The sequence below is a fragment of the Colius striatus genome, chromosome 1 (assembly GCF_028858725.1).
Source record: "Colius striatus isolate bColStr4 chromosome 1, bColStr4.1.hap1, whole genome shotgun sequence".
NCBI lineage: Eukaryota > Metazoa > Chordata > Aves > Coliiformes > Coliidae > Colius > Colius striatus.
The window spans coordinates 190,845,435-190,860,649 of NC_084759.1; the positions used below are offsets into that span (position 1 = coordinate 190,845,435).

The 15,215-nt window shown below is 47.5% G+C and overlaps 1 protein-coding gene across 2 annotated transcripts in view; it reads left to right on the plus strand.

The window, feature by feature from the left end:
• The first annotated feature begins 466 nt into the window (after nucleotides 1–466).
• CELSR1 (cadherin EGF LAG seven-pass G-type receptor 1) overlaps nucleotides 467–15,215 on the plus strand; it is a 171,454-nt gene continuing 156,705 nt past the window's right edge. Inside the window, exon 1 of one of the 2 annotated variants that reach the window (XM_062018502.1) lies at nucleotides 467–3,325. In XM_062018502.1, the coding sequence (XP_061874486.1) occupies nucleotides 643–3,325 (2,683 nt within the window). In that variant the 5' untranslated portion in view covers nucleotides 467–642. The remainder of the gene's footprint in view (nucleotides 3,326–15,215) is intronic. The other variant, XM_062018495.1, reaches the window with a different exon arrangement.

Below are 15,215 nucleotides of genomic sequence, written 5' to 3' on the forward strand. Positions count from 1 at the left end.
GGCTCCGGGCCGGCGGTGCCCGGGTGGCGAGGGCGGCGCGGAGGGAGGCCGAGCCGGCGGCTGATGGATGAGGGCGGGCGGGCAGCCCGGCGGGTGGATGGATTGTGCAGCAGCCCTCTGCCCGGCATCGCTGCCCGCTGAGCCCCGGAGATGCTGCGGCTGTCCGCCGCCGCCTGCCTGCCCTGGGCCGCGCTGCTCTGCGCCCTGGCGCCGGCGGGCGGCGGGGAGCTGCGCCCGGCCCGCGCCGCCCCGCTCCTCCACCTGCCTCCGGGGGCCGCGGGCCACCGCGCGACCGCCGACCCACCGGCGCTGCCGCCCTCCGGGCGCCTGAGGGCTGCGGGCGCTGCGCCGCGCCGCGCTCCGCCCGCCGAGCCCCGCGGCGCCGGGCCCTGCCCGCGGCGCGCCCGGCAACGGGCGGCCGCCGAGTCCCGCGGAGCCGCCGGCGGCTGCGGCCCGGCGCCGGGCGTAGAGGGCGGCGGGCGGCGAGGAGCGCGGCGGGCGCGCAGCCTCAACAACCCCCCGCAGTTCCAGCTGCCCAGCTACCAGGTCTCCATCCCCGAGAACGAGCCGGCCGGCACGGCGGTCATCGTGTTGCGGGCCCAGGACCCCGACGAGGGGGAAGCTGGCCGGCTGACGTACTCCATGGAGGCGCTTTTCGACGAGCGCTCCAACGACTACTTCTCCATCGACGCTGAGACAGGCAGCGTGGTCACTGCCCGCAGCCTCGACCGGGAAACGAAGGACACCCACGTGCTGAAGGTGACCGCCTCCGACCATGGCTCCCCACGCCGCCGCTCGGCCACCACTTACCTGACCGTGACCGTGAGTGACACCAATGACCACGAGCCGGTGTTCGAGCAGCCCGAGTACCGGGAGAGCATCAGGGAGAACCTGGAGGTGGGTTACGAGGTGCTGACCATCCGCGCCACTGATGGCGATGCCCCAGCCAACGCCAACATGCTTTACCGCCTGCTGGAGCCAGGAGCTGGCGACGGGGTCTTTGAAATTGACCCGCGCTCGGGGGTGGTGAGGACTCGAGCCCCGGTGGACCGCGAGGAGGTCTCTGAGTATCACCTGGTGGTGGAAGCCAATGACCAGGGCAAGGATCCAGGACCACGCAGTGCCACGGCTATGGTGCACATCACCGTTGAGGACGAGAATGACAACTACCCTCAGTTCAGTGAGAAGCGCTACCTGGTCCAGGTGCCAGAGGACGCACCAGTGAATAGCCAGATCCTTCAGGTGCAGGCCACGGATCGGGACCGAGGCAGCAATGCCCAGGTGCACTACAGCATCGTGAGTGGCAACCTGAAAGGCCAGTTCTACATCCACTCGTTTTCTGGTGCCATCGACCTGATCAACCCTCTGGATTATGAGACTATTCGGGAGTACACACTCCGGATCAAAGCCCAGGATGGGGGCAGGCCTCCTTTGATCAACTCCAGTGGTATGGTGTCAGTGCAGGTTGTGGATGTGAATGACAATGCCCCCATTTTTGTGAGTACTCCCTTCCAGGCCACGGTGCTGGAGAATGTTCCTCTGGGCTACTCGGTGCTGCATATCCAGGCCGTGGATGCTGACTCAGGGGAGAATGCCCGTCTCGAGTACAAACTTGTAGAGATGGCACCATCCACGGGAGGTACCCCCGTAGCAGGTGACTCTGAGTTCCCTTTTCAGATCAACAACAGCACAGGATGGATCACAGTGGCTGCAGAGCTGGACCGAGAGACTGTGGAGAACTATCACTTTGGGGTAGAGGCCAGGGACCATGGTGTGCCGGTCATGACCTCCTCAGCCAGTGTGTCCATTGCTGTCCTTGATGTAAATGACAACAACCCCACCTTCACCGAGAAGGTGTATCACCTCAGACTGAATGAGGACGCGGCTGTGGGCAGCAGCGTTCTGACCCTGACAGCAGTGGACAGGGATGTTAACAGTGTCGTGACTTACCAGATCACCAGTGGCAACACCAGGAACCGTTTTGCCATCACCAGTCAGAGCGGAGGGGGGCTGATCACACTGGCCTTGCCCCTGGATTACAAGCAGGAAAGACAGTACGTGCTCACAGTCACTGCGTCTGATGGCACTCGCTTCGACACCGTCCAGGTCTTCATCAACGTCACGGATGCCAACACGCACCGCCCAGTCTTCCAGAGCTCCCACTACACAGTAAGTGTCAGTGAGGACAAGCCCATTGGCACCTCTATTGTCACCATCAGTGCCACTGATGAGGACACAGGGGAGAACGCAAGAATCACTTACATTTTGGATGATAACATCCCCCAGTTCCGCATTGACCCTGACACAGGCACCATCACTACCCTGATGGAGCTAGACTATGAGGACCAGGCCTCCTACACGTTGGCCATTACAGCCCACGACAATGGGATCCCCCAGAAATCGGACACCACCTATGTCGAGATCCTCATCCTGGATGCCAATGACAACGCGCCTCGCTTCCTGCGCGACCACTACCAAGGCTCGGTTTTCGAGGACGTGCCACTCTCCACCAGTGTCCTGCAACTGTCTGCCACTGACCGTGACTCAGGCCTCAACGGCCGTCTCCTCTATACCTTCCAAGGTGGTGATGATGGAGATGGAGACTTCTACATTGAACCCACTTCTGGAGTGATACGCACACTGCGCAAGCTGGACCGTGAGAACGTGGCTGTCTACAGCCTGCGGGCCTTTGCTGTGGACAGGGGCAGCCCACCGCTGAAAGCCTCTGTGGATATCCAAGTCACTGTGCTGGATATCAACGACAACCCCCCTGTGTTTGAGAAGGATGAATTTGACATCTTTGTGGAGGAGAACAGCCCCGTGGGCTCTATTGTGGCACGGATCACTGCAGCTGACCCTGATGAGGGGACCAACGCACAGATCATGTACCAGATTGTAGAGGGGAACATTCCCGAGGTCTTCCAGCTAGACTTGCTCAATGGAGACCTCACAGCCCTAATGGACCTGGATTACGAGAGCCGAACGGAGTATGTGATCGTGGTGCAGGCCACTTCAGCTCCTCTGGTGAGCCGTGCAACCGTGCACATCCGCCTCCTCGACCAAAATGATAACCCGCCTGTGCTGCAGGACTTCCAGATCCTCTTCAATAACTACGTGACCAACAAGTCCAACAGCTTCCCTTCCGGTGTGATTGGCAAGATCCCAGCTCATGATCCCGATGTGTCTGACAGCCTGGCCTACACCTTTGTGCAAGGCAATGAATTAAACTTGCTGCTTTTGGACTCTGCCACTGGGGAGCTCAAACTCAGTCGTGATCTAGACAACAACAGACCTCTGGAAGCTCGGATGAAGGTCTCGGTCTCAGGTAAGCAAGCGTTCGAGGTTCATGAAGCACGTAATTGTGCTTGTCAGACCAGTACGGGGGCATGGGCAGAAAGAACCCGTTCGCAGTTCAGTGTGCAGCATTCGATTTCCCCAGGCAGCAACGTATCTCTGAAATTTTGAGAGAGGAACCACAAAAATGTATCAAGCCCACGTGCTGTGGATTGAAGTGGTGCGTTGAAGTTGTTTAGTAAACATGGATCACAAGGGTAAATAAACAGGAGTGTGTGTGGATGGGTATGCACTCCCTGAGTTGAGGTGGTACCTCGGCTCAAGCTTTTCTGATGTGGTTGCATAAATGATGCAACTTGCAAAGATGTAGGGAGTGCACATGTGTCTCCCCTCCCTCTTTTTTTCCTCTTAAAAAAAACCCCAACAAGTTGAGATTTGGCATCTGCTTTTTTAGTAGCACAACCTATTTATTGATTCAGCATACTGGAAGGTTTGACTGGTAGGCCTGCTCTCTGCCAACTGGCCCAGGATGGATGTGCCACTGGCAGAGCTGCACTGGTTCGGTGTGTATGCCTGTGGGAGATGGCAGTTCTGCAGGCAGTGGGTTACGGCTGAGTAACAGCTGTGTAACGTGGCCAATGACACTGGAGCCGCTTTAGTAGTGCGAGGTGCTGCACTGGCCAAATGCAGCCCCAAAATCAGTGCTGTTGCAGGGAGGGAGAGGAAGGCAGAGTGAGGAGTGCTGTGCCGTTAACTTCCTCAGAGAATTTGTGTCCCAGTGTGCTTGAAGACTGTTCAATAACATCCAACACATACCTTTATATGAGCACATACATGCTCTTAGGATACTGTTCTTTTTCTGCTCGGTTGCTTGTTTATCATGGAATTACTTTTTATGCCTCTAATTGTGACATCAATCATGCAATGAGTAATTTCCTCTGCAGGTGCCACTCCATAAAGTTTACTGTGGATCTGATCCCATATTTCTATTGACTTTCAAAGGTTTAACCAGATATATTCCTTGCTGCCTCTCTCTGCAACCTAAAACTAATATTTGTATTCTTTTTTGCAAAAGGTTAGATGAAAGTACAGAAAATAACACTTTGAAAGATACTTCTTTTTAGATGATTGTATCCAAATGATTTACAAACTGTGGCATAACCCTGGCAGTGTTTGTCTTGCTGTAAGTAGTCATTGCGTGTAGCAGGACCTCAGGGGAGCAAGCTGTGCCCTCCCTTGTGTTTTCAGGCTTTAGGTCGTTTTTGCTTCAGAAAATGAAAGTGATATTCACTGAGCTGACTGAATTTATTGCAGTGTATCACCCGACAAGCCACTCCTCGTTCTTCCAAAATGCTGTGGGGCTGCAAATGTGGTAAAGTAGCTCATAAATGCCGTTTCCATGTCCTGTGAGGACTTGCAGAAAAAACAGACAGTTGGCTTGTGACCTTAAAGAAAAACATTTGGATTAAGATGCAGGTGATTACTGTCTGTCTGAACCAGTAGCTCTTTATCTGGTAGCAGAAGATAAGAATTCATCTTGGAGCACAAAGCTTGGAAAAGTTGCTTTGTTAAACTAGATGAAGAAAGTACCCAGCACAGGAAAATAAGTAACACAGAGTATCCCTTTCCCAACCTAATACATTATGCAGTTTAAGTGAATGAAGTCTCAGGTAGGAATGAAGCTCTCTATCTTCTGAAATAACAGGAGCTTGATCATTCTAGCATTTTTTTCATGTTTCTTGAAGGTGTGAACTGTGGAACTCTGCTGTGAGGTAGATCAGAACTGGCTGGCTGTTGCATGTCTTGAGATAGTTGAAAGATTAAAGGTTTTTTGTGGGTAGGATTTTAAAACAATTTTTACAAACACCGAACTCCATTTGTCATCAGTTTGGAGAAGTTTGCTGTTTGGAAATTGAAAGAGCAGAGTTTGGCAGTCTGTGATTAGTCCAGGAAGGTCTCACCTGCCTGCCTGCTTTCTCAGTTTTATCTGATGCATTTAAAAAAAAAAAAAAAAGACCAGAGAAGAAGCTCAGACAGAATTACTCCACAGGGTTATCTCTAAGTGTTGCAAAATACCTGCAAATCATCTGCTAAAGTGACCTGCCAGGTAACTGAAAAATTGTCTGTGCAGTAGCCATTAACCTCTCTACCCAGACAAATACAAAGTCCTGCCCTGCTCACAGCTGTTTTTCATGTCAAGGAAGGATTGGAGCTCTTTATGAACTTGGAGAATTTGATCTATATGTGAGTCGGAAGTGACACTGCTGCTATAAAAGTCGTATTTCCAGGGAGCGGTGTGTTGTGCTGTGGAGGCACACGGGTGTGTGCAGCGCTAGTGAGAGGCTGTGCCACTCAATTGAATTACTTTGAGGCTTTGATACTTTGCTAAAACCAGCGTTCTTTCATTTGACTTGGGGATTATTTAAATAAGCACGGTAATTTTGGCCTTCTGCCTATAAACAAAACTTTGAGATCATGAAAAACCACTCAAAAGCAGATAATCGGTTTCATGGAACCTGAGAATGGCTCACTTGGCGTTTCATGCTGACTGTACAGGCACAGACATGGTCAGAAGGTCCGTGGGTGGACGGTGGGCAGACCTAGGCAGGCTGGATGCCTGTATGGCTCTGCCTTTGCCCTGGTGCCATGGTACCTTCGGGGCTGTGCCCCTAAAGCCCAGGAACCCACCCAAGCAGAGGAGGGAGGAATGTGGGTGGTGTGGATATTAGCATTTGCTTTGGAGGGGGAGGGAGCTTTTGAAGTCAGTCCCTTTTGAAGTGAATCTCTCTTCGTGCCCCACTGCTTGTGTCTGTTCTGCAGAGCTGTCCGAGTGAACAAACCAGACCCTCTGTGATGAAACTAATACAGAGGTGCTCCAGGGGTTCCTTAAAAAGATGCATTCTCCTTCAAGGTGGAGCTTGGCCTTATATTCCCATACCTGTGCATTGTGTCAATTAGGTTTATGGTGGTTTAGGCTTACGTTTTAACAACTGGGATGATATCTGGATCTTGCTGAAATCCTGCCCTTGGCTTCTAGGGGGAAAGGATTTTACTCTGGACTTCCGAAATAGGTGGTCGAGGGTCAATCAGCCTGTGATTTCTTAGAGCTTAAATTGTCAGGATTTAAAAAAAAATATTACTTTTTGTCTTCAGTCATGTTCACAATAAGTTAATTAAATACTTTTAAGTTTAAGAGTGTGTCCAGCAGTCCAGCAATTCAATGGAGGTTCTCCTTCCCCTCTACTCTGCCCTGGTGCGGCCTCATCTGGAGTCCTGTGTCCAGTTCTGGGCTCCTCAGCTCAAGAGGGACAGGGAACTTCTTGAGAGAGTACAGCACAGGGCCACCAAGATGGACAGGGGACTAGAGCATCTTTTTTATGAAGAAAGGCTGTGGGATCTGGGACTGTTCAGCCTGGAGAAGAGGAGAGCGAGGAGAGACCTCATTAATAGTTACGAGTATTTAAAAGTTGTATGTCAAGAGGATAGGGTGACACTTTTTTCCTTCAGTGTCCAGTGACAGGACAGGGGGTCATGGACAAAAGCTGAAACACAAAAAGTTCAAAAAGTTCCACTTAAACTTTAGGAAAAACTTCTTTACTGTAAGGGTGAGGGAGCTCTGGCACAGGCTGCCCAGGGAGAGTGTGGAGTCTCCTTCCTTGGAGGTTTTCAAAACCTGACTGGATGTGTTCCTGTGTGACCTGATTTAGGTGACCCTGCTTTAGCAGGGAGATCGGACTAGATGGTCTATAAAGGTCCCTTCCAACCCCTACCATTCTGTGATTCTGTGAAATTGGGATTTATTTTGTCAGGTTAAAAAATAGGTTAAACATTGCTCGAGTCACATTGCATTCACCCGTGTTAAATATTATCCCAGGGTCCCTGCAGGTGCTGGGGTGAAAGCTAGTGCTAGCCTCAACTTTGCACAAATGTTGCACATTTGCCTGGATATCACATTGCGAATGCTGCAGGCACTTGCTTGGCTGTGCTGCCACAAGTAGCCCCGCTTTTCATCAAGGACAGCTCACTGGGATACAATAGATATGTGTGCAAACTCCTCTGGGAACCTAGCCTAATTCAACAGTGCAGACAAAACCCAACCTGACTGCTTTTGAGTGATACAGATAAATGTGAAATATCATTATACAACATACAATATACAATTTTGGGAAGGCAGGGCTCCTCGGCAGTGTGGGATAGGCACCCAAGCATTTTTGAGGGTGTGCAAGCTCAAGTATCGCCCTTTACATTTCTTTGGCTTTTAATCTCCAGTGGCATTCAGTGAGCTTATTGACTATCAGCAAATACAAATTAAGATAAAGCTCATTTGTGTTGCAATAAACTTTGGGGTTTTTTACTCAAGCCTTGGTAAAGGATCTTCATTATTATTGTAATTTAAAAGTCATTATGCTAATGATCCTGAATCTCCAGCTCTGTGCCTTCTCCATACAAATGTAACAGAAGATGTAGTGCTTTGGTCAAGGTAAGGCCTCAGCTGTGCCGGAGATGCAGGGCAGGGTGTGTGGTGGTGGTAAATTGGGTGTGTAAAGAAGTTTTGAGATTAACGGGAAGGAAGAAACTGAGGTAAAAGGCATCTCTGTAAGCACAGGGCCACTTTTAGGGGCAGAGAGTGAGCATAGATCAAGCACTTGGGATGTGGGCCAGGTGCCTGGACAACAGTGGGGTATGTCCTGGCACTCTCGGGGTTCGAGAGGGCAGATCTGCAGGGCAGCAGGATCTTTTAGGAGTGATGCTTCTGGCTTTTAAGGTCATTGAGTGGCAATTAGCGCTTGAACTGCTGTCTTGAGATGCAAGTCTCCCAAGGAAATATATGCCCACAGGTGACTGAGGTGGGATCCCTGCAGGTGATACAGTTATGGTGGAGGGTCCTGTGTCCCTCCCCTGGGTGGGAAAGGATGTGTTGGTGTATTTGCATGCAGGTATTCCCAGGGACCTTGAGTGCTTGTGCTTCACACGCTCATCCCACACTAAGGCAAGGGGACTGAAAGCAGCAGTTCAAAGGCTACAGAGAGCTGGGAGGGAGTGATGAGGGAGCTTGTTTAGGAAGATGGTGTGATACTGAGGGCTGGGTGATTGCATGCCCAGCCGCTACTTGGTGTATTTATTAACTGGGGCTGAAGTGAAGGATGAATAATAGTGGTTGGTAGCGTGGTTGAACACTTTTTTCTCATAAAGTAGCAAATCAAAAGTAGTGATCATTATTTTACAGTTAGGAGTAGCTCCTGGATCTATTGTAGCTACCTAAATCCATATAGATTCTATATTTGGATCTGTTCTGTAGGTGAGATGCATTTTAGATGTGCAACCCTCCAGGGACGTGAAGGAACGTGACTTTCCCTTTTCAGATGGATCATCTGTTACAGCCAATAAAAAGCTGTGGCTGCCTTGTTGCTCTCCTATGGGCACCTTTCCACTTCATCCCTGTGATCCCTGTGGATTTCATAGGAGTGGTCTGTTTTTGTTTCAAAAGACAGAAAATAATGTCTATGTCTATGAGAGGAAAATATTTATTGGAAAGCTGACAGACAAAGTAAGTTTTTACTGAGATAAAAGGTATCTTCTCCGTGTAAATAAATAAAACTTGGAGTTACCTGCATCTTAAGCTACTATAAATACACAACCTGTTGCTAAAATGGTGATCCTTAGTAACAAAAAAAAGAGAAATGTTTACCACAGCACACTTCGAAAAGTAAATGAGATGTTTTGTCTCAGATAAAAGCAATTTTATCAGTCAGCTTCTCTCAGAAAATGCTACTATGCAATACAGGTATGACTAAATACTCCCTTTTAATTTTTGTCAGTTTTTAACAAGGTATTTCTACCCTACTATGTCTTGGTGGTAGTACCAGAGGTCACAATCAGTTCCTAGAGGAAAAAAAAAATCACACACACAAACTCAAACTCAGCACTTCTGTTTAAGACCCAAGGGCAAGTTTATATTTGCAGCATCTTCTTGTTAAGATTTCTATAGAAGCTATTGGGTTGCCTTGATTGAGAGATGGCTGACTGAGGCTACAGGGGCTTTAGGCTGGTTTTGTACACACTTTGCTCTGTGTACAATTATAATTTTATTTTATTTTTTATTATCTAAATGTCGATGCTTTTCTCAGTGATTTCTGGGAAAGAGAGAGGCTTAGAGTAACAAGGAGAAGGTATAAGAAGAATGAGACTAAAGATGTGAGAAGGAGATTTACTAGGATTTACTTGATAACAAGTCTCGAGGGATTTAAATTAAATTTAGAGAAGTATGATAATGCAACTACCTGGAAATCTTTTTTCCCTTATTTTGAAATTACTTGCAAGTGGGGACATAGTTGTAATAATCATTGTTTAATTGGATTAGTAGTTGGTTTATCATTTTCTTTACTTTTTAAGCCTCAGGATGTATCAATGGATTGGTTTCCTTGATGTATTCCCTTGTTGTGATTTGATTCCCTCTTAGAAGTCACTGAAGTGCTCTTATTTTTGTCTGTCACTTAAGGGTTGGGAAGAATCCTCTTTTGTTCTGTTGTTCTGGTCACACGTTTCGCAGTTCAGAATTAGTTTAGGCTGGGTTTGCAAAGCCTGCTGCAAACTGCCAAATACAGAATAAACATTGATTTGTTGTCAGGGGTAATTGCAAAAGAACCCTTTATTTGGAACACAGGACCAGTTTTCTAGGTTTGAATGACAGGATGATAGCAAACTAGCAATAGGAGTAGTAGTGGGGAAAGCAGTGATGTGAAGCAGTGAGATCTTATACTTCATTATCTCCAACGTCCCAGGCGCTACCTGAGGAAGTGACTGGCTGCTGATAACGTGTATAACTTTACATTTGCTCATTGAATCATTCGTTTTCCTTCAGCCTATGTACTCAAGTCTTGAAACTCCCCTTTATTGTTTACTACTATGTTTGAGCTGAAAGGATTTTCTCCAAGGTGCCATGATTGAGGAACATAATACTGGGTTTTAATGTGTGATACTGGGTGAAAGTAGGTAGCATGCTCTCACTCTTCTGTTAAAGCACTTGCTGGTGAGACCTTTAGCAGGTGCTTGGATGGGAACCCAGGCATCCTCTTGTTTCCACCAGCCTGGTCAGAGTGTGGCCATGGTGCCTCCCAGCTTCTTCACAGCAGAACTGGGGAGACTCATCTGTGGTCTTCTGTCTCCTGCCAGGCATCCCTGCAACTGACAGCATTTTGGCTGTCAGAATGCTCAGGGTTCATGTGTTCAGGGGTGTGTGATAGCACACATCACCCATGATTGTATTTGCCGGTCAGCCAGATGTGTAGCTGCTGGACATGCTGGTGTAGCTGAGCTCGCTGCCCTCTGGTTATTTTGAGTACAGGCAGCACTGACTGCACAGCAGCACAGGTTCAGCTTGCAATTTCACCAGGCCCTTCAATTCCCTTGCGAGTCAGGTGAGACTGATACAGACTATTGGAATGTGACCGCTTTAGAAATTGGGAGCAGAATTACTTTGTGTGCAGGAAACATGCAAATGTAAAGCAGAAACCTCTTCTAAACCTATATGCTACAAATACCTTTTCAATATTTAGCAGCGTAGAGAACTCTGACTGTAATGCTCATGCATGGAGGATGAGTAAGGAGAGGATCAAATGCCAGACACAAGATCTAAGCTCTCCATCCCTTCTCGCTCTCTTTTATAAGCCCTCAGAATCTTGAGAGAGAATTGTTGGGGACAGACTTGCTATGTTTGAGTGCTTGATAACGACACAGCTTACTTGCTTACCTCAGTACTGCCTAATTTACAAGATTTGGGCAACTGTCTCTCCTGGCTTCCTTTGGCATACTGACTTGTATTTATAAAAATGCCTATGGAGAGTCTTTCTTTAGGAAATGTAGGAGGGTTAGAAGAGCTGAAGATACTCAGGTTAGATTTAATAACCCTTTTTGGCAACCTTGCATGTTACAGTTTTTCTGTCTTGGCTTCTGTGGAATGATGATGGTTTTAGGTAAAATATTACTCCAACTACTATGACATCTACTTTGCAAATTAAGAAGCAAGTATGGCAGCATTGTCTTTTATGAATGATAAGGTTTTTGTTGTCTTTTTTCTTACAACTGTTTGGCCGAAAAATTGCATAAATCTGCGTAGTTGATGAGGGGTTTGGTTTTTCAAAGCCTTGTTCACAGTGGTTGTCCACGTGAAAGAACACCTGAGATCTGATTAAATTCAGTTTTGCCACTTTGTGTATTTCTGTGGTGTGTGATGGTTTTATTAGTTTTTTCATCCAGTGCTGCTCTTTTTCCAGTGTTGAAAACTACAAAACTATTTATAGACATAGCACAGTAAGTTTCCAAAGGGGCAGGATGTAATCTCCATGGAACATTTTGAAATCTGCTACTGAGTGATCTCTTGTTTGTTTGGCAAGATTTGCCTAACACCTCTTTTTTTGTAAGACCCGGGTGCACACACTTTGGTTGAGTTTTCTTTGCAATGTATTGATTTTGTTGGATTGAAACTGTTACGGAAAGTACAGCTTGACTTATGGTCAGGTTTGTATCACCTACCCTGATCTGCCCAAGGAATCGGGTATATCTTCAAAAGTGGTCATGCAGGTTGCAGCCCTGATTGGTTGGTAAGCAGGAGGGCTGCTGGCTGGAGATGGCCATCTCACCCCACTGGTGAAAGATAGAACATAAGTGACGGACTTAAGCCAATAGCCTTGTTGTTAGAGGACTGAAGTTCAGTGGGATGAACTCACCCTGAATGTGTGTGCTGGGACAGAGAGGTTTTGTTTTCTTTCATAGCGATGATTGTACTTATTTCTGTTACAGCAGACTACCTGTAGTAACAGGCTTAGCAGACTAGATGGAAAGGATGGGGGAGGCCATAATTTGCAATCAGGAAAATGTTTTGCCATGAATAATGTTGGGAGAGACTTCAAGCATTGTCAAGAGTTTGAGTGAATGAAGGGAGAAAGTATGCTTTTATGGGCATTTGACATTCAACAAAGAAATAAAATTTTAAAATGCTTCAGAAAGATGATCTTCACACTTGACAAAAAAGCAGTTGGACAGAAAAGTAGGATTTGCTAGAGAGAAAGGAAAACTTTTGGACTTTGTTTCAACAAGTCCCTAATGCCGCTAAGCTGTAACCACCTTTGCATTTATTCCAGTGTTTACACTTGCCAAGCACAAAAAAAGCAAATAAATGAAATGTAAACCTGTAATAAATCCTCAGGGGACCACATAATAAACACAGACATGTTATGCTTATCAAATACAAAGGAAAGCAGTCGCTGTTTTCCACACTGCTGCTGAATGAGTGATAAATGCTACATCCCGTCAGGTCTCGGGCACTTTTGGAAATGACACATCTGATCAAAATGTTTCAGCGCTTTTTGAAGGAGGGAGAAGGACTGGCCATGGTTAACAGCCATTGTCAACACGGCATCTCCTGCCTACTGTGAAGTGAGTGGGTTAGATCCAATTTCAGGGAGAAGCAAAAGCGTCTGGACCCCACCAAAAGGAGCAAAGCAGGGACTGTATTATCAAGTTTGAGTTTCACAGTGGTGATGGCCAGCACCTATCAATCTGTCTTTGCTGTTAAATCCCAAGGGGCAGTTATGTTTGCAAAGAAATGTACTCTGTAGCTGCCATGCCACTGTAGCGTCATGGGTGTAAACAGCTGATGGATTGCTTGAGTTTGCTCTCTCCTTTCACTAGCTCCAGATCAGACTCCTCAACCCTATTCAAAACTGATGTTAGCAAGTCATTGATTTTATTGGATGAAATTGCTGTCATAGCAGTTTGAGAATTTCCAGGAACCAACCCAGCCCCTCATTTATTTGTGTGCTTGCATTGATGTTCATGCTGGGTCTATTTCTAAAGGAGACCCTTTCAAGCTGTGATTGTTATTTAAAAAGTTATTTTATTTTTCTGTTTGAATGTAGTTTAAATCATATAAAAGCTATCCCTCCCTAGAGCATTGCTTGTTTTAGCAGCGTGTGATTGCCAGCCTCCAGGCACTGCAGACACAGCTCAGCGTGGCTAGGAAGAGTCATTTGGCACCTGTCACAGCTTAAGTCCAGTGAAAGACTTAGATCTAACTGTCGAATGCCACAGTGCCTCCCTTGTAGGTGCCTGTTGCCTGCAGCAGCGTCCTGGTTTAGGCAGTTAAGTGTCCTATAAAGTGGGAGTACTTGAAATACCATCCCGCTACATCTTGGGCACTTCACTCAGCACAGCGATCAGGACACTTAGCGAGGGCAGAGATGGGCTGGGCTCCAGTCCTTGATCTCAAAGCCCTCACTGTGCTATACATTGAAGAGGAGACAAATAAGGCACAGAAGCTGTTGTGGGACTCACGTTTCCCATCTCTTTGGTCAGTGCTCTAAGCCACAGAGTCACACTCATACTTGCAGGGTTCCAGAGAAGAGACTTTCTGGCTCAGATTTGTGTATGTGGGCACCTCTGCTTCAGTCAAGCGGCAGTGTAGGCAATCTGGCTTTAACCTTCAGCTGATGGATTTTGTTTAGGCCATAATAAAAGCTGGATTGTGCACCGTTCAGGCCATGTCAGGATTAGGTCAGTTCTGACTGTAGATGGACTCAGCTCTTCCCAGCTGGTACTCAAAGGTAAAATAAACAAGCACCCTGGGGCTTTCCAGGGAGTGCTTTCCTATTGATCAGAGCTGATCTATTTATCTTCTGGCTTTAACTATTTATAAATGTTGTTTTGCTTTTCTGTGGAGCAGCCTGCAGATGGGCTGAAGGGTCAATTATGGAAGGATTCATGGGCTCAGATTTAAATTATGCCGCTAAATAGCCAGAGTTCAACCCATCTTTGCCTACTGTTTAATCCTCCTTCTCACTGCTGTTTGCCATGATGATAGACTTGCTAGTAATTATCAACATGTTGCTGCTTGTTGCTTGGACCCCGTGGCTTTTCCCGCAATGTGCTTTCTGATACTACAGCTGCCTGGCATCATCCTGACACACCAGAAAGGCCTCTTGGCAGCAGTGACTGGGGTGAACTGTCCTGTCAGTTGACTCAGTTTCCCTTCTCATGGGGTGCGTTTCTGATGTTGGCTTGCTTTTATTGACACGGTGTAATTTTGCAATGTGCTCTCTGCACAATGAGCTCTCCATCTGGCAGGTAATTGCCTGCTAGTTTAAATCCCGTCTTAGCTTCAGTTTCTCGAGATCATTAAACCTGCTGGTGCCTTCTGTTTGGTTTTGAAGGCTGTTTGCAAAAGACTTCATTATGAGCTAAAGCGATGGGAGAATATTTCTAGGAGTTTTTCATAACATTAGGTAAGACAGGTTAACTTTTAGGTCCTGCTTACTAAGCTACCCAATATGTTTTTCTGTGTGGAGTTTGGTGTAACACTTGGTTTTGTTGACCAAGCTGTTGACAGCAGGCGCTGGTTGTTTGCACTGGTTATGCAAAGTGGCAAGCCCCAGCTACATTGTAGGACCTGGTGGATGTCAAAAGCTTGTTACACAAAACTTGCTGGTGTTCCTCTTTCCTTCTTACTTATCTTCCTCTCCCCTCTCCCTTTGTGTTCACTGGATCTGTTTGCCATGTGCTGTTTTGCAGTGAGGCTCTGTGTCTGTCGAATTTGCCTGCTGCAAGTTTGTACTGGGCCATGTGCAGCAGAGACCTGGTAGGGACTGCTTTGGTAATACTTGCCCTGAATAACTAGGATAACCAGTGGGCATGAGTGCCCACCTGCCCTCTGAGATAGCCCCCCGGATGCGGCCAATGGCACTGGGGCTGCCCTGGGCTTGGCTGGTGCTGTGTCTCGCTGGAAGCTGCCCAGCAGGCACGGTGCTTGCTGGTGGTGTGGCAGCATCCCTTCCCTTGCCTTTGAAGAGACAGGGCAGGTTTCTCACTCACCACACTGCTGACCACTATGTTATTACTTGCTACTAGGTGGGTGCCTTGGCCCTGGT